Genomic DNA, 23,219 nt, shown 5'->3' with positions numbered 1-23,219 from the left:
CTCTGTGAAGTGCTGTAGTCTGTGAAAGGGCCTTTCAGAGGAGCCATGGGAAGCTGTTGTGTCGTCTTGTTATTAGAATGGGTGGGTTTCTCCTAAGCATGTACAGAATCTATCGTAAGAACAGTGAACAGCAGAAGCATTGCTGTCATCTCTGCACTGGCTGCTGGAGAGCTGAGGATAAGATGTTGACCCACTTCTGACAAACGCAAGCTCAGGCCTGCATTCCACGCGTGGGTGGTTCCCTTGCTTCTCTCTGCTCCAGCTGCATTTTTGCACATCACCCATTTTTCCATGATCACTTTAATGGGGAAAGTGATGGGCTTTGAGAAATGTAAAAAATAGCACTTTGGTGTTTAAACAAATATACTCTAAGTAGCAATCATGGAAGTGTGGCAGACCCATTTATTTCTTGTTCTCATGGTCTCTCGTGGGCGCTTTGCCCACAAAGTGCCAAATTGAATTGCTGTAGGGATCTGACGGTAATGGTATGACTCTCTTGAAGAAACGTGGCAGTGCTTAAGTTATTCATTCTCCCTACACAGAGAAATGGATTCCTCTCTCTCTCTCTCTGTGTGTGTGTGTGTGTGTGTGTGTGTGTGTGTGTGTGTGTGTATGTGTGTGTGATGTGTGGGTGGATGCACTTGTGGAGGTTAGAGGGTAATCCTTGGTGTTGGGCCTCACCTTCCACCTATTTTAGGCCAGGTCTCTGTTGGCTGCTAGCCACACACCAGCCTGGTGGATTCTGGGAATTCTCCTGTTTCTGTCTCCCATTGCACCAGAATTGTGGACACATGTGCTTTACACAAGTTCCTGGGCTTTGAGCTCAGGTCCTCACATTTGCATGGCAAGTGCTCTACCCACTGAGCCATCTCCAGAGTCCTTTCCTTCTTCCTCCTATCCTCAGCAGATCTAAATCACCCTATTTTATTGCTGTCTCTACCATCACCACCTAATTAAAATAGGGTTGGTTCAACTGTCAGGGCCTATAAATCTTAGAGTTTCCAATTGCATGAACTCCTAACTGGTATCATTTGATTTGACAAAATTTTACCCAAAGGGACTAGAAAGCATTATAGTCTGAGATGTTTTTTAAGTGGCTCTTTAGGGGATGGTTAGATTTCTATCTGGAATTTACAGTATTAGTAAGACATTATTTACTAATGTGCAATAGAAGCAAGGTCCATTGAAGAGAATTTCTGTGAATAGATTTAAGGGCAGGAAATAAGAAGTGGTGACAAAGAAGCAAGAGATGGAGCTAAAGTTGACATTTCTGTAGCCTGTAAGTAGAAACAAGAAGTGACATAAAACACTGAACTTCAAATCAGGAAACTGACAGGGTCCCAAAACTTTACTGTGGCAAACTTCAGTGAGGAGATAGCTTGGAGTCTGGGGTATGCTTACTGGACCGAGTAGATAGCTGGTCTTGGTTGTATTTCCCCCATTTTCCCTCTTACCTGCTACAAACATAGCTGGTAATCTTATTATATTCAACTTTTTATAAAGATTGCATTACCAAAATCACATTTTGTGTGCCTAAAGATGTACTAGTATATTTTCTTTTTTAAAAAATATTTTATGTGTATGAGTGTATTGTTCATATGTATGTAAATGCACCCGCATTGTGCAGTGCCCACAGAGGTCAGAAGAGGGTGTGAGATTCCCTGGAACTGGAGTTATGGACAGTTGTTAGCCATCATGTGGATGCTGGGAGCCCAACCCGGGCTATCTGCAAGAGCAGTCAGTGCTCTTAACTGCTGAGCCATTTCTCCAGCCCCCAAAATGTGTGTGTTTTTAACCTTTAGGGCAGAATAGTAAATAGGAAACACACTGAATGTGACTAGGAAGCATGAGCTGCTGTGATTTTTTTAACAAACGTTTGTTGCTTTTCTGACTGTGTCTTCATGTGGGGCTCTACAATTTGTTAAACGTTTGGTGCATTAAGTTTCTTAGTGGTTTATCTTCTGAAATGGAGTCTTTCTATGTTCCTCTGGCTGGTCTCCAACTCTTAAGCTCAGGTGATCCTCCCAACTCAACCTCCTGAACATTTGGATTCCAGGTGTGTGCCATCGTGTTGGGCTTCTAAATGAGATACTTGAAGAGGAGGTTTTAAAAGCTGTTGATGAATAGCTGTTTTTTCTAGAGGTTGGCAGTAGTGTGACCATAAACCTGGAAAAAGAATTGTTTTAGAAAATGTTTTCTAAGCAAAACAGCATAGTTTGGGCTTTCTGAACCCTTGCTAGAGGATATTTGTGACTTACAAAAAGACCGTTTTTATTTTTAATTATGTGTATCTTTGGGGGGAAGTATGTGCACATGCGTGCAGATGCTCTCGGCATCCAGAGGTGTCAGACCCACCCCTGCCCCATCCCAGAGTTACAGGCACTTGTGAGCTGCCCAGTGTATTTGCTGGGAATTGAATTTGGGTCTTCTGGAAAAGCAACAACAAATGTCCTTAACCACTAATCCATCTTTCCAACCCTATCTGTGACATTTTATAGCCTGATAATACATTTCTGCAATTCTGCTTCCTGCTTTGAGGATTAAAAACAATTTTCACTTTTCCGGAAAAAGTTTTCTTTGAAACTTGTAAAGATCTTTCTATGGATTCATTATTGAAACCAAGATAAACAAGCTTTCAAATGAAGGCTACAGTTGATCCAGATCCTGCTCTGTCCTCTTCCCTCCTGCCCCACTCCCTGCTCCACACCTATATAACCCACTGTCCCATGTGTCCCTTCCTGCTGGTGATTATGCATTTCTTAGATAGCAGCCTGCCCCCATTACTCTGCTTAGCCCATTAGCCACTCCCTTCCACCCCACTTGAGTTTTGTTCAGTCTCTCAAATTGCTGCAGGCAGAATGAGTTTTGACTTTCTTTACCTACAGCACTTATGTCATTGGACCATGCATTATATTTAGTTGTGTTCATGACTTTCCCACCTGGATTCTAATAACCATTGTGGTCAGAGTGATTCCTTTTCCATCTTTGATCACCTCCACCCCTGCACAGTAGGTACATGATAAATGTTGGTTAGATGGACGAGTGAAGGATTCCTTAGTGATGTCATCCTTTCCGGTCTTAACTTCTCGATTTCCTCTTCTCCAGTTAATCCAGTGGAGGGAAATTTGACGCATTCATTTGTACCTTTTGTGATATTAGCCAAATACAGTTTATTTTTTTAAATTAACCAAGATAATCCTGTTCCTCTGTCATCTACTATGGGCAGCTTCCAAAGTCAAAGTAGCACCAGTTTTTTAGTTTTGCAAGTTAATGTGGGTCTGGCCTGGAGGTGTTATGTGTCACTTGAGCTCGTATTCCATTGAATATTTCATTGAATGTAGCACATGGCTGTGGGCTGTGCTGCATAGACCTTACCAGGAGCCACATTCCAGCTAAAATCTGGTAGAGGTATGGAAGTAGGAAAACCAGATTCCAGTGGAAATTTAGATGTCTTTTCCATAATCCTGTTGGCCAGAAACAAGGTAGCTGTGTTTTGGCAATCAGTAAATTTCCAAGGCACTCCAGGTGCTCCTTTGCAAGAGATATTTACAGGGAAACACCTCTTTTTTTGGTCTTTTTGAGACAGGGTCTTTCTGTAGCCCCAGCTGTCCTGGAACTCACTATGTAGACCAGGGTGGCCTTGAACTCACAGAGATCCACCTGCCTCTGCCTCTGCTGGGATTAAAGGTGTGCGCCACCACAGGGAAACACTATTTTTTCCTGAAAATATAAAAGTTAATGATGGCATTGTAGCATTTTTAATTTGGCTGGAACAGGAACATTTGACACTTTGCTGGGTTCATCAGCAGCAGCCCTCAGGGCTGTAACTTAATAGGAAAGGGTGTAGTCTCTCTGATGTACTCTAAGCTGAAGAAGAGAGAGAAAAGCATTGTAATAGTTCAGTTAGCATTTGAGGCCAGAATTCAAGCTTATGTGACAAGCACAGCTGAAATAAGATGCTGACAATGCCATTTTAAGGAACAATTTCCTTTAGAAGAATTGTGATGAGTAGATATGTGAGTGATAGTAAACATTTAGAGAGATACCGTGAATTTCTAGTATATAAGTGTGGTATTACTGTGTCAGCATTACAATTACTTGAACAAAAAGCCTGACTTCTTAAATTTAGCTTTTAAGAGTGGGTCCAAACCTGAAGGACACTCGTTCCCCCAGATGCCTCTGGAACTGTCTTGTTGGAACCAGCATCTCTTGAAGTGTGTCCTTGAGTCAGGCCCCACCCATGATTTTATTCAAAATGGTTTCATTAGCTTCAGCTGGAGAAGTACAAGCTTGGCTCCACCCTAATCTAAACAGACCATCCTGCTTTTTTATCCCTAGTTGTAGAATATCTCATTCACCCAAGGCCACATGTCTTCCCCAATCTTCTCTGTGTGCAATAGAGATGGGTATGCTTTGGTATACTAATTCTCAAGCACACCTACATTCATTCATTATCTCTTTAGGTAGAGTACCAAATTGAGGTTGTTAGGAAATAAGATCAGGTATCTGGGTCACAAGATACAAGAGCACATGGTTTTGCTGGGGTTAACTAAAAGTCATTAGTCCAGATTATGTCCATTTTATAAAAGTCATCCTTACATAAAAGTTTAATGACATTTCATTAGCTTGTTATAAATATGGCCCCCAAACATGAAATTACAGATACTTAGGCTGTTAGTTGAAGGATATTGTGTCTTGGAATAAAATCTATAAAACCAAAAATAATCTACTGTAAGCCAGGGTATGTTCAGAGAGATGCATCAGCATGATTGTGTATATTTCCTGTCCACATTTGCTCAGTCGCATATTTTTCCTTATGCATGCTTTTTCTTTTTGATTTATCAGGCATGGTTATTGCTGTTGATCAGTATTAAATGGGTAATTTTGAGATATTAGAAAAGTTTTCTCTCACATTTCTTTTCTATTTATGCTTCAGAACAATTATTATTTCACCTAATGGGATGGCAAGTTTTCCATCAATACTAGTGCACCCTTGAACTCAGATACTCCATAGCTGTGTCAGTGAAATGTTAATAAGGCTTTAATGAAAGGCTTGCTTTAGAGAACTAACCTATGTAATAAGCGCTTATACGCTATACTTGAACTGTATGATAATATTGATACAAACATGAGCTGACCCTGCCTGGCAGTGTCAAAATATGAGAGACCGTTGTTCATTCTCAGGAATTGTCGCCCTCCGAAGGCTTACTGTTTTCATCCCTCACAACAGCACACTGATCTGCGTTGGTAAACATGTATTAGCCAAAGTTAGTAGAAGAAAAGGTTAGTAGAAGAAAATCACTTTAGCTGTGCTAGAAAAGGCTGTCTCTCTTAATGGGGGAGAGGAGTATAGTGTGAGCCAATCCTGGCTTGGGGCTGTGTGCAAAGGATCTGGAGTTTGAGTTCACCTACAAGCCTTGTGAAGATAGGATTCCAGAACACTCGTATTGCAGGCCTGAGGGGAGGTGAAGTGTGGAGCCATTACATCACAACAGGACTCTCAGGCTGAAGCAGGGCACTGTTTTGTTATTGGAGCAGTACTTTTAAAAAGGAGTTGACGAGTCACTGATACACATTGGGTCTTAGTTACTTTTCCTGTTGCTGTGATAAAATACCCTCACAAAAGACATTTAAGGGCGAAAAGATTTATTTTAGCTCATGTTTGAGGAGACCATCATCCTGGCAGGGAAGTCATGGTGGCAGGAGCATGAGGTGGCCGGTCACATTGCAGCCATAGTCAGGAAGCAGAGAATGATGAACACTTGTGCTCTGCTGGCTTTCATTCCCACCCAAGGAATGGTCCCACCCATAGTTTTAAGATGGGTCATCTCACATCAATTAAACTAATAAAGATAATCCTTCACAGACAGAATCAGAGGCTAAATAATCCTTTCCAGGTGTGGCTAGAGGCTTGTCTCCAGGTTGACTCCAGATCCTGTCAGCACCGGCCATTAGTGAAGGCAAATGAAATGTTGAAGGTTCATATGGAGGTGAGTAAGGAGCTGAATTTTTGATTTATTTAATTTTATGTGTATGAGTATTTTGCCTGCATGTATGTTAGTGTACCCATGTCATACTTTGACAGAAGAAGCCAGAAGATGGTGTTGGATTCCCTAGAACTGGAGTTATGGTTTGTTGTTAACCACCATGTGAGTGGTGAGTGCTGGGAACCGAACCCTGATCCTCTGGAAGAGCAGTGTTCTTAACTGCTGAGCCATCTCTCCAGCCCCAAGGAGCTAAATTTTTTTTAAGTTTTATAAAAGAAAGCAAATGAAAACTGAGTTTTGGGTTTTGTTTTTTAGAGAGTCTTATGTAGTCCAGGCTGGCCTTGAACTTCCTATATAGCCAAAAATTACCTTGAACTTCTGATCCTCCTGCCTCTCCCTCGTTGAGTGCTAGGATTATATACACATACCATCACACCAGGTTTATGCCATGTTGGGAATCAAGATAAGAGCTTTGTGTGACTGAACTGCATCCCCAGATTCAGATATTTACATTGAAATACCTGAGACAGTATCATGAGAAAGAATGTCCTTGTATAATATGTTGTATCAGAGCAAGGAAACCCATCTCAAGACTGGATAGGCAGAGTTCGGCTTAGTTTAAGAAACCATTTGTACCTGTTCTGGCTGTTCTCTGCTTTTCCAACTATGTGACTCCTATGTTACTAGAGGAACTCAAGCAGATGCTGGAGAAGCCACATATGGGAGAAGACCAGTGCTGAAGAGCCACCAATGTCCATACCTTAGAAGCCTGCTAAGTGAACGCGTCCGAACCGAACCGGAAGCAAAACCCTCTTTCCTCCTTAAATGTCTCTCCAGCACCCTCTATTAACAAAGCTTCAGAGCTGTTGAGTAGAAGAAAATTATTTAAAGGCCCAGAACCATTTTGACAGAGCAATCTAAAGGGCTAAATGGGAGCAGCTAGCAGCACATTGATAATCATCACCTGAGGAGTAGACCAGCCCTTGTGCAGTACCACAACATAACAGCTGCACTGGAACTGTGGCCAAGCCATCCAGGCCAAGGGAGGAAGAGAGACAGAGCTAGACATGGTACCACTAGTAAAGGAATACAGGTTTACCAGGACAGAAATGAAGGAGGAAGCACATGGCTATTCCAGGACATGGGATATAGCACAAACATGGATTGAATGAGACTAGACATCTCAAACAGTATATGAGACTTACAAGCAGAATCAGAGGATGGGTGGCTCACTGGAAAGCTTAGAGGTTCATTTGAAAAGGGATCTAGAAGCGGCCTGTGTCAAAGTGAAGGGTCCTTGGTCCCTAAGGAGCCTTTCACTTTTCGTGTTCTCTGAGGGTCCTTCGATATCCACCTCTGATATCCACCAGAAATCTAGAAACCACTGAAATGTTAGAGACTGATAAACCTGGGTGCCTTGCAAAAGATTAGGCAGCTGCTATTCAGCTTTTCCTCTGCCCACTCCTTACTGTCTTGCTGAACAAGAAAAAGCCTTGTGTTGTTTACAATGCGGTGACTATTTAGTGGGAGTAGTTTTGTTGTTAGCCTTTTATTTTTATGCAAATACTAATCTCTGCAAAAGAAAGATTTGAGCTTAAGATGCTGGGTTTTGCCTGGAGCACCACAGCCTTGCTAGTCATAACCACTGCTCTAGCTGGGCTGCTCGGCTGTCAGCCCATAGCCTTGCTTGTGTTTGAAGATTCATTTAATTAGTTTATTCTATTTTGTGAGATTGTGCTTGTTAGGGTCTGTGACTCGGTGGGTCTCTTCAGGAGAACAAATGCATGAGTATGGAGATGCAAAATCAAGCAGAGTTTTATTAGGTCAGATAGCTGGGGCCGACCGTCCTTCCAAGACACGCAGGTCTGGTTGGAGCGATCGACCCCGAGGCAACTTCAGGTAGAGATTATATAGGCTCCCACATCCATTACACAAAAGCCCGCGCTTATACAACCAATAGTTTCAAAGCAAGCATTTCATAAACCAATAACTTCAAAACAAGAAAAAATGTTACAACTCCCTTCAGGTGTCTCAATCGGGGAGGGATGGGTGGTATGTGCCTGGCGTGACCCTTCCCTGTTATCTTGTGTAAGCAGACATGTCTATGTGACATGACACAGATCAGACAGGTCAGGCTCCGGGGGCTGCAGCATTTGCCCCTATCTCCGGATGCCTGTGTCTCCAGTTGAGTTAATTGGTTACAAGCAGTAAATTCAACCAAGCAGTAAATTCCTCTTTCCCTAACAGTGCTGACATTTAATTAGTGGAGGTGGAATTTATGCTAGTGACTATGCACTGTAATCAACAGTCCTTGTTATGCCTACCATTGTATGAAAACATCAAAGTCGAACCTCTCAGAAATGATAAAACCCGAATGTGCCTTTCACACTGAACTGGCACTCTCTTATATTTATAGGTAGTTACTTAAACTTGCTAGACATTAGACACACTCTTTCATAGGCATAGCAGTGTTCATTAAAATTATTAATCTTTTCACATACTAAGCTTTCAAACCTTAGAAAACAATTTTGTGATCTACACATTGTACCCTGCTTTTCAGGGCACTTCCCCATTCTTTTTTTGTTTGTTTTTTTGAGACAGAGTCTCACCCTATAACCCTGGCTGTCCTGGAGCTGGCTATGTAGACCAGGCTGGTCTCTAACTCAGAGATCTGCCTGCTTTTGCCTCCTGAGTGCTTGGGATCAGCACCACCACCAAGCCTGGCCTGAACTTCCTGATTCTTTATCCATGTGGTTCAGTGGTTGTTCATCTTATCAGGACTTGACCTTCATTCCTCTGGTCACCTGACTTGGGACTTAGAATTGAGTCTGGGATTCCCAAGTCTATTAGCTGCTCTTTTGAATAATGGAGTCATCTTGGAGCTGTTGTGTAGTGACCATTGTTCACTGTGTGATCAGGAAAGTATACAGGATGCTGCTGATGTGCAAAGAAGAGGATAAATGAGAGAAGACTTTCTGCCCCAGCAGCACACTCTGGTCTCTAATTCTATGCATTCCTGAGACTTAATTTAATCTTTCTATTTAGTCCCCTGAGAGACATCCTGTGTCCTTAAATTTCCATTCTTGCATAAGCTAACTTGAGCAGATATTTGTCCCTTTGTCCAAACAGTAAATATACAGGAAATGATCCTTCAAACCTAGAGGAAAAACACCAAGGTTTTAGAGAAATAGACAAAGGACATGTGTGATTCATAAAAAGAGAAGAAAAATGTGAATAAATGTGAAAAAGAGCCAGCCCACTAGTCATCAAAGACGTTCAGAGACAATAGGATAAAGACCAAACATTTATTTTTTTAAAACAAAATCAAATAGACAAAAACAAATACTTGTGTTAGTTACTAGCTTATTGCTGTGATAAGAGATCCTGACAGAAAACAAGTTAGGTAACAAAAGGGTTTATTTGGTTCCAGAGAGACAGAGTCTGTTATGGTGGGGAAGATCTAGCCACAATCAAGGAAAGCAGGGGACAGAACAGGAAGCTGACAGGTGACATTTTTATCCACACATAGAGGGATCAGAATGTGGGGAGAGTCTAGAAACCCTCAAAGCCTGATTTGTGAGTACTTCCTCCAGCAAGACTCCGCCACCTAAAGGTTCCATAACTCCCCCAAACAGCACTGCCAACTATATAAACACTTGAGCCTATGGGGGACATTTCTCATTCAAACCAACATATTCAAAGCAGAAAGCAGAACATGTTAGAAACTGGCCGCTAATGAGGGTGTAAAGTGATAGTGTAACTCCTGGTCCCAACAGGAAACAGATGGCCACTCAGATTAGCATAATCACAGGAGAGTTTACAGAGACAGCAGGGATGGTACAGTGACCCAACACTAGTCTGGGGGGCTGTGAAGGGCAAGGAGAAGAGGTGAGGGCCAGGGCCCTGACGTCAGCAAGGTCAGGGTCACCCAGGCACTCAGGAATTGCTCATCATTCCTTTAAACATTAACATTCCCACGGTCATTCAGACTGAAATTGCAAAGTTCTAGTTCAGGTGCTCAACAAAGAAACAAAATTTTCAAAATGGAGCTTATACACATTTTATGTATTTTTAATAACAGCAGTCATTGGATTTGGCACTCTTTCTGCTTGACAATAATAATATATAACCATAGCTAATACTCTGAATATGCCAAACAGGATTGAAAGCTTTTTCTCCCTCAGTCCCCTCACTATAATACTAGAACAAAGTGTTTAAATTACCCCTATGCCATTAACTGATCCAGCAGCTGAGGCACAAACCCAGTCTGTGATCTCTAAGACAAACAACCCAATAACTGGTCTATTTTGTTGTGGAGGGATGTCTCTTACTTTGAAAACAAAACAAAACAAAACAAACATTATCTCTTCAATCACAAAGATGGCCTAGCTTGTATTATTATATCAGCTTATGTTGAAATAGCAACATTAGAGTCTCACATTTGAGCGGCTGAGGCCACGGTCGTTGCTTAGTCCATGAGGTGTGGTGTCTAAAATCTGGAGGGTTCCTGGAGAGCTGCTGGTCCTTAGTCAAAGATGGAGGTCTGGAAACGCTGGTCCTGATGTCAGCAAAGGAGTCAGCAGCAGCAACAAGTAAATCAACTGGTGGGCAAGCGGGAAGGCCAGGCAAGTGAAGGGGAAATACTGTTTCTTCTGCAGTGCCTTTTTTTTGACTCAGCTGCTCTCAGAAGGCGGTGGCCACATTTGGGCAGGTTTTCCCACATCAGTGAAGACAATGGGACAATTCTTCAGCTGCGGCCCTGCTCAGGTGATTCTAATTTGTGGCAAGTCGACATTAAAACCCACCCTCGCAAACCCGTGCTTGTTTCATGTTTAGGGTAGAGAAGGTAGCATTTTTCAAAGCCTCTTTCGGATCCAAAATGACAAGCAAATTGATGAATGAAATTCCAAAGAAACTGCACATTTTCCTCCAAGAGAAGCAGTTGGCTTTACAAGGAAGAAATTAATTTATTAAGACACTTTAATTTTTCATAAAATCAGATGTTAGTGTGACTTCAGATATAAGACTATTGGGGCAGGAACTTCAGAAAACAGTTGGGGCCCACGTGGTATTTCTAGCAAGTTGGTATTTCTAGCAGCTAAACTAGTATATAGCTGTCTTTCCTGTCACTTAAGTTCAGTCTTTCCCTGCCATCTCACATTGTAGTTAATCTTTTTATTTGTTTATGCGCATTTGTATGTGTTGGTATGTACATGTGAGTGCAGGTGCCCAAGGAAACCAGAAGCATCCAATCCCCTGGAGCTGGAATTATAGGCTGTTGTTAGCCCCGTTGTAGGTGCTGGGAACTGAGCTCACATCCTCTGTATGAGCAGTATGTGCGCTTATCACTGAGTCATCTTTTCAGCCCAAAGTTATTCTTTGGAATTCATATAAAATAATGTATAGTATCGTAGCTCTTGAATTCTGAATGGTTGGCCAATGGATGAAAATGTGATTTAAAAAAAATTTGGGGTGGGGGATAGCCTACCAGCTGGACTGGAACTCATTATGTAGACCAAGATGGCCTCCATCTCACAGAGATCTGCCTGGCTCTGCCTCCTAAGTGCTGGGATTAAAGGTGTGCACCACCATGCCCAGAAAAAATGTGATACTTTTTAAAGAATAATTTATTACAACTTTATACATGAGCTCATGTGGCCTTGTTGCACAGGCATTACACAGGTATCATCTTTCATAAATGAGGAAATTGAAGCCTAGGAATGTTAAATGAATCACCCACACAAAATTAATAAATAGAACCAGAACCTTAGTCCAGTACAAATAATGAATTTTATACTTTCAATCAGCTATCTTGCTATCTTTTTTCTCTTTTATGAAGCACTGAAATAATAAATGAAACGGAAACCCACAGTTAATCTTGTGAGGGAAATCTGCTTAATTCTTGGCTAGTAAAAATGAACAAAACAAGTAGCAGGAGAAAGCAGCTTGTGATCTCATAGCACTGGACTTTCACATCCCGGCTTCCTTTCTATTTTCTTTTCTACATCCGTCTCTATTGGCGTCTCAGCTCCAGCATCCTTACCAGCCCTATTCCTACCAGTGGATTCAATGACTTCATGACCATTGATTGTATCAGACAGACTCTTGTTTTTTTTCCACAATTTATAGTATGAGTTCAGTTAGACGGAACATTCTGTGCAGTGTGGAACCCTGTGTGTCATTTTTGTTCTGTATTTTAACATTTATAGTTCTGGATTTGAAACCCAAAGTGTATGGGTTAGTTTTCTTTCTCCCCATAGCATATTTTAGTTTAGACTGATCTGACCACCACTTAGAATCATGTAGGTTTTGCCCTTGCTTGAGGGTCCTGCACATCTACGGTGCATTGATACTGTGAAGCAGTAAATTCAAGATGCTTTTCTGGCAGGTGACTAGTAATGTATCTAAGGTAGGGGACAGACATTTAAATTTATTCAAGTGTGCCTCGGGGTCAGTGCAAAAGTTCTAGCTATTGCCACACTGCAAAGAGTATGTATTATAGTCAACTCCAAATTTGTTTGGAGAATGGGTCAAAGTGAAAAAAAAAAAAGTAGGCCGGGCATGGTGATGCATGCCCGTAGTCGTTGCATAGTTATTAAGACCAAAAATAAAGGTAAGAAAGGAACATCTGTTGGAATCTTTGTACGTGCATTATATTCAAGGCACTTCTTTTTGTAAGTGGCAACTTTGCGGCCTTTATTGCACTGAAAAAAAATTATCACAGTAGAAACAAGACTGTGAGCCATTTTAGTTAATAGATTTTGAAACATTAGAAGCAAAATTCTGGGGAAATAATGAGTATGATTTGATGTATGGTTCAGAAACTTTAAAGGGTTGCCTCTGGTGTCTAGTGGATGGATCTACAAAAATTTCTTTCTTTCTTGTTTAAGAGTTAGCTTTAACTAATTAGTTTAGCAGGAATCTATCAGTTTGCAGTTGTAAACACAGAAATTTGGTCCTGTGATGCCGCACTGCCCTAGTATCCTAACTGAAAGGCAAGGTACAGTTGTGGATAAGCTGGCAAGAACCCATCTGTGGAAATGTAGCCCTGTTCCTCAAATTTACACACATTTCCATAGGAGATGACGTGGCAAAGTGACATTGGAACTTTGCAGCTGTGTTTCTCATTTTGCTCTGGTGATGCATACTGTCAGGTAACTCATCCTGTTTCCCTGGGCAGCAAATGAGAGATTACTTTGATTTGGACCAATGAGATGGCTCAGTGGTCAAAAGTGCTTGACCTGAGTTCAATCCCTGGAACCTACGTAACGGTGGAAGGACAGAACTAACCCTATACATACCCATATGTGTACGCATTTATACACACTCATGCATATGTACACATACAACAAATAAAATATAAAATATAAAATTAAAGAGAAAAGAGAAATTGCTTTGACTGTCTCCAAGTTCAGCAGCATTTTACTTGTGTGTTGGCGAATCTCACATTTCTATGTCTTCTCTGGAGACTTTGATCTTTGTATTCTGAAGCTAAAATCATTAGCCTTTAGTGAAATTTGATATCAGAAATGGTCGTGTGAGAGAATCTTCTTTTCCTGCTCCTCTGCTCATGAGGAGTCCTGGGGCTGCTCTCAGCCCTTACTAAGAGGCTGCATTTCTTGTCTGGTGCTCTCAAAGATCCTCCCCTGCCACGGACATCTTTCTGTTAGGTAGTAAGCATGAATCTGGTCAGCCTGACCGTTCCTGATATGGCTGTGAAGGAGACAGCCATTGCACTGCACTGTAATGGCTTCCCTCACTTACATCACCACATCTCAACCTCTGCTGCTTCCTCTTTTGTTTTTTTAGAGAGTCTCATTGTATGGCCTCAGCCTCCCAGTGCTGGGATCGAAGGTGTGAGCCACAACACCTGGCTAGCTTCTGCTTTTTAAAAAAATTTAATTAAAACATTTGATTTTTATTCTATGTGTGTATTTTGCCTGCAAGTATCTAAGTGCACCCGTGCATGCGTTGCCTGAGGAGGCCAGAAGAGGGCACCAGATCTCCTAGAACTGGAGTTATAGGAGGTTAACCACCATCTGGATACTAGGAACTGATCCCGGATCCTCTGGAAGGCAAGCCAGTGCTCTTAATCACTGAGCCATCTCTACAGTCACTGCTATAACTTGATATTTCATAATTTGTCTGTGTACAAATATAAATGAGTGCATATTTGTATGTGTGTGGAAGGGGGTGTCAAAGAAGGGGCAGTTTAAATAATGCCCAAAAGTATTTTAGGAATTATGTCAGTGTTTTCCTAATAACTCAAAAAAAAAAAAAAAAAAAAGGTTCCCTAAAGGCAGTGTAGAGTCACTGGAATAAGAAACACTATTATCAGGGCTGGATAGATGGCTCAGTGGTTAAGGGCACTTGCTACTCTTGCAGTGGACCCAGATTCAGCTCCCAGCTGAACCCACACTGGGTTGCTCAGAGAGCAGCCTCTAATTCCAGTTCTGGGGCATCTCACATCCTCTTCTGGCTTCTGAGGGCACTGCACACATATTGTACACACACTCAGGCACACACATACAAATAAAATAAAATAAATCTTTAAAAAGAAACACTATTGCCTAAAAGTTTCAGAAGACTGACAGTGCCTTTTATCTTGAGTTTTCTCAGGGAGTTGGGCAAAGCAGCTGTGAACTTTAAGCCAGGCTTGGTTGCAGCCTCAACCTTTGTAGCATGTTGAAGACTGGATGGTTCCAAGACAGTGGTTTTTTGAAGTCACTCTTGGGGAAGAGCCCCTTTCTATGTCTGCATTTATGATGCTTAGCTGGGAAAGTTCCCAAACTGGAATTGATTGTTTTCAGAAGAATTTATATAGAACACCAAAGTGCATATTTTTACTTGAAAAGAAGAAAAGACTTATCTGAAGGCTAGCTCTGTAGTTCAGTCTTATCCGAAGGCTAGCTCTGTAGTTCAGTCTTATCCGAAGGCTAGCTCTGTAGTTCAGTCTTATCCGAAGGCTAGCTCTGTAGTTCAGTCTTATCCGAAGGCTAGCTCTGTAGTTCAGTCTTATCCGAAGGCGAAGGCTAGCTCTATAGTTCAGCAAACTTGATTGTCATCAGCCTGCCAATGCATCATATGCTGATATCCATACTTTGGATCTAGTCATAAGGGGAGCTAATGAAGCCACATTAAAAGTGTTAGCTACTTGGAATTTTTATTTATTTTATAATCTTTCATAATACAGTATGATAAATATATTTTCCAGATCATTTAGCTCAATCACTCCTTCATAGTCCCTTCCAGCTCTTCAATAAAAATGTATTAGCTGAGTTGACTGTTACTGTAGACATGACAGGGTTTGAAGAGGGTTCTGGCAGAAGTTTAAATCTCAAGAAAATTGGGTCAAATTATGATCTGGACCTTAATTTTTCATATTGCTTACTTAGAAAAGATTTGCTTGAAAATTTCCAACAGACTTCTAATGAGCTCCTTTACTTTGAAAATAGTTATGTGCAGGGCCTGATAGATGGCTCAGCAGTTAAAGGTACTTGCTACCTACCAAGCGTGATGATTTGAGTTCAATCCCTGGGAGAATACTAACTTCTAAAAGTTGTTCCCTGACCGCTACACATGTGCTATGGTACACATGCATGCCCCCCAAAATATATAAATGTAATAAAGAATTTAAATATGTGTAGTTATTTTTCTATAATTAAATGGTTAATTTTATTTTGTTCTTTGAATTGATATAAAAAGAAATAATTGTGAAATTATCTCGATATATTACTATGCATTCTCTGTTGAGAATATAGTCAATCAGCTATTCTCTATCAGGATAGAGTTGTGCCAGAATAAATAGGCTGGGCATTAATCATCTCTGAAGGTTGCTTAAAATTTAACTATTGTGTGAAAAACTATTGATAGTCCTTGACTTTCTATACACCAGAAAACAAAAGAATACCTCTTCATTTGGGGGAAAACAGGTAAAAGATGATGATATATCAGCGGTGATACAGGAACGGAATTGAATCATGGCTCACAGTGGAATTTGAAGCTATCTTAAGTACTGAGCTTGGCTTGGTTTAGAATATGAAATCAGGAGAAACTTGCTTGTAGTTTCTGTGCTCCCTAGCTTTGTTTGTGCCTCCTCTTTGCCCTCTTCTGTCTGAGTGCATCATATGACTGAGCATCTTGGGCTTTAAGCAATGACTAGACGGGAAACTCTGCAGCCTGGCCTTGTCCATTTTCTGCTGCTGGAAGTGAATACACAAGCTGGATAACATAGAATAAAGGGTTATTTGGTTCAGTTCTGGAGGCTGGCAGGTCCATGGCTAAAGGAGTTGTACCTGGTGAGGGCCTTCCTGGTGGTGGGTCCTTCCTGCAGCATGCCAACGACACTGCATGCTAAGAGGATGCACACCAGAAGCAAAGCCCAAACTGGCCTTCACGGCAAACCCATCACAAGATGACCTGGTAATTCACTAATCTATGAATGGTTGAACACCACCCTCACAGCCCAACTACCTTATCAGCCCCACCTCTTAATCCTGTGCAGTGGATTTAAATGGCAGCGTGAGTTGGGAGGGACATTCAGCCTTTGCTCTTTGTTCCAGATGTTAAACATTTGTTGCTCTGAGCATGCTGTCTTAGATGAGTGTCTAAGGCCTTTTCCTGTTGCAGTGTTGGAAAAAAGCTGACTCTAAAGTCCTGGGATGTACTCTCCTATAGAACATTCTCTGCTGGATCCTGTGAGTAATATTCAGGGTTCTACAGCTTGGTTTTGTCAGTTTCTTCAAGGTTTAGCCCTAGTGACTGTGCTTGCCCCAAACTTATGCCTCTTATTAAAATCACATTAATATGAATTATACTCCTGAATGTTTTCTGTTCTTTGCAGGGCAGTGCTTTCCTGGTATTGTATCTTGGAGATGCCCAATAGTCAGAAAGTGGCTTGTGGATAGCACATGTAGGCTGTGAAGAACAACCCAGCTCCAGTATAAGGAAAGCAGCTTTCAGTGGTTAAATGGTAGAAGGAGACATGTTGGCTCCAGTTTTAGTTCATCCCTCTGGGCCATGGTACCCATGTCTGTGAGAGACAGAACTGGGCAGCTGACAGTCTGGGGAGCCTGAGGGCCAGATGCACACAGCATTTTCTTTCCTTACTGGTGTCGAATGCCTGTGACAAATTCTACTCTCCCAGATTTTGTGAGCAGCTTACATTTTCCCCTTTCTGGTTTAACACGTTACTGTGGTAAAATGACAGATCCACATGTTAAAACCCATTTTATGCTGATGTGGTGGTGCAAGCCTTTAACCCACTCAGGAGGCAGAGGGAAGCTATCTCTGTGAGATCGAGTGATCTAGTCTACATAGCAAGTTCTAGGCTGGAGCTACCAGGAGACCCTGTCTCAAAAAAAAAAAAAAAAAAAAAAAAAACAAACAGCTGTGTTACACACTGTGTGTAACTGGGTTCTTGGTCACTCGGTGTCCGTCAAAAAAAAAAAAAAAAAAAAAAAAAAAAAAAAAAAAGATCAGTCTGTGATCACCCATGTGATGCATGGGGGAACCCACATGATTTAAACATGGCCAGCTTTTTGGAACTGAGACATGGCTGGAATTTCCTGGGTTTCTGACACCCTAATGGTAGATTAAGTCTCAGAGGGGCTGACAAAAACCTTCATTCCTACCCTCAGCTTTGGGAACAAGATTTATTGACATGGACTCGACATGCAAGGCTCATAAGTCCTCCATGAGCAGTTTGTTTTCTTGGTTCTTGTGGTATTGGAATTGAACCTGGGACCTCACATGTGCTAGGCAAGTGCTTTACCTCTGAGCTAAATCTCTAGATTTCATTTTTTAACTTTTATTTTAGGCAGGATCTCATTTCATTGCCCAGGCTGGACTTGAACTTGCAATCTGCCTGCCTCAGCCTCCCAAACACAGGTCTGATTCCATGGGGATTTTGTTTATGATGTATGTGCATGGTGTACTCACACGTGTGGGTATGAGTGCACATCCATGGGCAGAGGACACAGGAGGACATCGGGTGTTCTGCTCTGTTACTCTGCACCTTATTCTTTTGAGACAGGATCTCTCACTAAACTTGGAGCTAGGCTGGAGACAGTAAACCCTGGCAATACTTCCCATAGTGGGGTTATAGGTTCATGTGACCACATCCAGCTTTTTCTATGGGATCTGAGCTCATGTTGCACTAAATTTTCCCCTTCCCACCCTCTGGGAGACTGGCCCTCAGTCACCGGGTCTCCGGGTTCTGACACTGGTTAATAAAACTGACCTAACACAGTTCTATTTGAATTTTGCATAGTTTATATGACATTTGGGAAGGGATGACTGACAAAGAAACGACTTCTCCTAACCCATGCACCATTCAAGCCCTGTGCTGCGCCCTTTGCTGTGGGAGTTCTGAGGCTCCACCCCTTTTCCCAGGGTGCCCTGTGTCGCCCACACTTGCACCCATCGCCCATGCTTTTCAGAGGAATGAGTAATTTTGGGGCTACAGCTCATGTCCTCAAGCTTGTGCAGCAAGCATTCTTCTCCACTGAACCATCTCCCCAGCCCTTTTTGGCACTTTTAAAAAACCAGGTTTATTGCCGGGCATGGTGTTGCATACCTTTAATTCTAGAAGACGAGGCAGAAGCAGATAGATCTCTGTGAGTTCAATGTCAGCTGAACTCACAGAGTTCCAGGCCAGCTGGGGCTACATAGTGAGTCTTGTCTCAAACAAAAAAATTTAAAAAATTAAGAGTTTAATGAATTTAGTGTATGCATGTGTATATAGGTGTGTGTGTGTGTGTGTGTGTGTTGTTAGGGTCCGAGACTCCGTGGGCTTCCCAGGAAAACAATATGTATGAGCACAGAGATGTAATTCAAGCAAAGTCTTTATTAAGCCAGCTAGCTGGGGTCGACCATCCTCCCAAGACATGCAGGCCTGGTTAGAGCAATCGACCCTGAAGCAACTTCAGGCAAAGTTTACATAGGATTTTCACAGCCGTTGTACCAGAGCCCACACATTTTCACACAATCAATAGCTTTAAAATACCTAACCTATAGATTTAAGCCAATTCATGTGTGTCACCCTCTGGGTGGTACGTGTCAGTTTCCTGATTTCTGTAATCTCTTATTTACACAAGCATTTCTGACCACTTTCTGTTATCTCTCACATGCCTACATGACTTATCACGGGTCACGCCCTGGGGCGGCAGCTCACATCCCATTATCTATCTCTGGGCGCCCTTATGTCTCAGTCTAGCCTTGTACCAGAGAGCAATGAAGTACTATTAAATTCTCTCTCTCTCTTCAATCTTTGATTCCCTCTGTATTTTTCCCTTACAGTGTGAACAGATGGAGGTCAGAGGATGACTTTTTGGGAGTCACCACCTTGGTTTTAAAGCAGGGTCTCTCTTGTTATTTCTGATACTGTGCTTCAAATATAAGCTTCCAGCTGATTCTCCTGCCCCTGCTTCTTGTCTCCCTGTAGAAGTGCTGGGATTACAGATGAGAGCCACCACATCTGGCCTTTTAAAAGTACGGATTCTGGGGCTCAAACTTTGGTTGTCAAGATTGCTTTTACCTATCAAGCCATCTTGCTAGCTCCTCATTAGGAATTTTTGTGACATTTTCATTTATTTATTCATTCATTCATTTTGAGATTCATTTTTATTTTTTAATTACTTATATCCATGTGTGTCTGTGTGTGGGTCTGGGCACATGTATATGGTGCCTGCAGAATCAAGAGAGGGCTTTAGATCTAGAACTGGCTATGAACCTCTAGAGGTGTGTGGTGGGAACCAAACTAGGGTCCTCTGCAAGAGCAGTAAGCACTCTTACCTGCTGAGCCATCCCTCCAGTCCCTTATTTTTAGTTTGCATTTGTTTATGTGTGTATGCGTGTGTGAATGCAGGTGCATATGTGTGCCATAGTCACACGTCACACATGGAGGTTAGAGGGCAAATTTCTGGAGTCCAGTCTCACCTTTCACCTTGTTTGGCTTCTGGGCTTCCTGTTCCAGGCTCAGTCATCCATAACTTTCTGGTCCCTTCTCCTTTTTCTGCTTCCCATCTCTTGGGATTTATAGACATGCACCACTGCGTTTGACTTTTTACCTGGATTCTGGGACTTGTACTCAGTTCATCAGGTCGATGTAGCAAGTACTTTTACCTACTGAGTCATCTCCCCAGCCAGAGACAGGGCTCACTATCTAGGCTCACTATCTAGCCCTGGCTGTCCTAGAACTCTCTATGTACTCCAAGTTGGCCTCAAAGTCACAGAGATCCACTCGTCTCTGCTGGGATTTACTGCATGCAATTGAATTGTAATGACCCTCACCTCTGAAAGACCTGTTCTCAAACAAGACATGAGTTCTTGTTTGCTTCCTGGTGAGCTGTTCCTTTCAATCTCGCTTGTTCAGTTTTGGGTCTGCTGTTCTGATGAGGTTGTGGTGGGTTAGACATGTAAGCCCACTTGCTAAGTCTCATGAGATGTATAAAGGAAGATGTATACAGGAAGATACGCCCCTGGCTCCCCTACCTACATTGGAGGTGATGCGGTGGAAGTGACTGGACTTCTCATCCCTAGAGCAATGCATAGAGAAGAGAGGCAGTGCCCACCATGTACTCCCAAAAGAAAGAGAAAAGCTTTTATCCCCTTGAGATACATGGCAAGGGTCCTACATCTTACTTACTTAAAAATATTGATTTGAGGGCTGGAGAGATGGCTCAGTGGTTAAGAACACTACTTGTTCTTGCAGAAGACCAGGGTTCGAATCCCAGCACCCACATGGCAGCTAACAACTCTCCGTAACTCCAGTTCCTGGGGATCTGATGGCCTCTTCTGTCCTCCACGGGCATTGCACGACACGGGTGCACTTACCTACATGCAGGCAATACACTCATACACATAAAAAATAATAAAGTATTTTTAAGTTAAAAATACTGATTTTTACTGTTCAGCAATTTCATACCTTTATGTAATGAATTTTAGTCATTTTCAAACATACCCATTCCCCTCTCTTTCCCTTCCCTGTCCCTCTAGACTCTTCTTAAAAAGTCCCCCATGAATACTACTCTCCTGTCTTTTTTTAGTGTGGCCCATTGGGTTTATTTAAAGTTTCTTGCCTGGGCATGGACAGGAAGTTAATGTAAATACATCCTTCAGAGGACCACATAGACGCTTCTTGGCATGTCTTCAAAGTCCACCCAGGCTCCCCTAGTCACCCTGGGCCTTTGGACCTTAGCCTAGGGCCCCATTCTAGTAATCCATTTGTGAAGATAAGAGAAGTTTTATCTTTCTTTTGGAGAACAAAAGTAATTAGCACATGACTGCAGATCTAATCTGTGGGGGGCGGGGATGGCGCCCCAGAGGGAGTGAAACTGAGAGCTTTAGGGCTAAGTTTTTGTTTCAGGTGCTGAGGTGCTTTGTTTTCTTTCTTTAGCAGGACCAGGAAACATCCTGGAGGTCTGAGTTTCCCTTACTTGAGGATATTTATGCAATTCTGATAGTCTACACAATTTAATAGAGAAAAAAGTAATTCAGTTCTTAGAACTCACATGAGTGAGGATTTCTTACAATATGAGCCAAACCTCACTGTGGTTCAAATGGAACCCAGAGTCTAGGCCCATGTTTCTCTCTCTCTATTACAAGGAAGCTGATTGTTTAAAGGTGATTGCTTTTTATTGATAATGGCTCATTGTGGAAAAGCAGCAGATGGTGAACTGGGGCATTTTAAGTTCCACTGCTAACTGAAGCTTTAAGAAAATAAAGCCTCGTGATTAGGTGGCATTTTGAAGCCATAGATGTTCCCCTGCTCCTTGAGGTATGAAAAGTTTGGAACTTATTTAAAAGGTTCTTCTTGTTTGTTTTGTTGGTTTTGTGCTGTATTAGTCTGCTGTTAACTGGATACATAGATTGGGCAGCCTGAAAACAGACATTTATTTCTCATAAAGAGGGCTAGCGTGTCCCCAGGAAAGGTGCTAGTGCGTTCTGTTCCAAGGGGACTCTGCATGGCTTAAAGATGATGACTTTCTTGTTGTATTCTTTTTTTAATATTTAAAGATTTATTTATTTTATGTGTGTGAGTGTTTAGTTGCATGTATATATATGCACCACATGCAAGCCTGTCATATCAGCAGAGACCAGAAGAGGGAATCGAATCCCATGGAGCTGGAGTTACAGGACGGTGTAAGCCACCTGACATGGGTGCTGGGAACTGAACATGGGTCCTCTGTGAGAGCAGTGAGCACTGAACTACTGAGCCATCTCTCCAGCCCCATACCAAACCATGGGGAATTAGCGCTTCAACGTGGCTGGGGGAAGGAGAACACAAACACTCCATCCTTGACAGAGGACTGGAGGATGACTTTGGATAAACGATAGCAGGACAGTTGTAGGGCTGTTCCCTTCCAGAAAGCCTAACCCAGAACTAGAATAAAAGCCCACAAAGATGACGGGGGGATGCCCCCGCCTGCGGGGACCCTGTACAGGTAAAGCTCGAGGGGGACCACTCCCTGAAAAGAAAAACAGGCGAGAAAGAGGAGACGGAGCCCAAGCAAGTCCACTTGTCAAGGGTTCGCTTTATTGAACTGCAAGCTTTCCTTATATACAGTTTGTATTTAGAAGGGGTTGAAGAAGTTGGTCAAAGGTTACAGCATTCTTATGGATATGGGAGAGGGACTGAGCAATTCAGCAATGTGACTGACCACCAGGTGTTCCAAGAGATTACTGCATGACTTATCTTTTCCGAGAACTGTTTGCAAGGGGAAGAGAAAGATAACCTTGCCATAAATTCTTTCTCAAGGTTACTAGTGCAGGCAGAATGTCCTGCTTAAGTCAACTGTTTGTAGAGCCATATTATATTTTTTGGTAATGAATGTTGTTTCTCCAGCTCCCGACATCTCACCCTTTATTAATAACTTTAACGAATGAAAGATCTGCCTTAGGCTATGTGGTGGGTCTCCCGAGTCGGGATTCTTGTTTCTTTTGGTAAGGCCCCTGTCTTAGGCTACACAAACTGCTTCTATGTTCAGTACCCGCAAGTTTGGGGTATGCCCCTGAATCATGGGTTTGTGCTATTCCCGTCATTGAGTACCTTACAGCTGAGAATCTGCCTCCGATCTCTGGCACCACAATATTCCCGTCATTGATCTTTTCATTAGCGACTAAAGTTCCACCGAGTATTGGGTGGGTTAGCAAGGGTGGAAAAGTCTAAGGGTGCTGAGGGGGATCCAAGGGATGTGTCATACTCACTATCCTCTGGATCTTCAAGCTGTA

General features: G+C 42.2%; 1 protein-coding gene across 1 annotated transcript in view; it reads left to right on the top strand.

The window, feature by feature from the left end:
• Window positions 1–23,219, top strand: part of Mcub (mitochondrial calcium uniporter dominant negative beta subunit) — a 76,639-nt gene that overhangs the window by 5,321 nt on the left and 48,099 nt on the right. Inside the window, exon 2 of the mRNA XM_029568683.1 lies at window positions 5,898–5,990. Within this exon, the coding sequence (XP_029424543.1) occupies window positions 5,898–5,990 (93 nt within the window). The remainder of the gene's footprint in view (window positions 1–5,897; window positions 5,991–23,219) is intronic.

Source organism: Nannospalax galili, unplaced genomic scaffold (assembly GCF_000622305.1).
Source record: "Nannospalax galili isolate Female #2095 unplaced genomic scaffold, S.galili_v1.0 scaffold571, whole genome shotgun sequence".
Lineage (NCBI taxonomy): Eukaryota > Metazoa > Chordata > Mammalia > Rodentia > Spalacidae > Nannospalax > Nannospalax galili.
The sequence above is the reverse complement of the archived record's forward strand: the minus strand, read 5'-3'. Positions and strand labels throughout refer to the sequence as shown.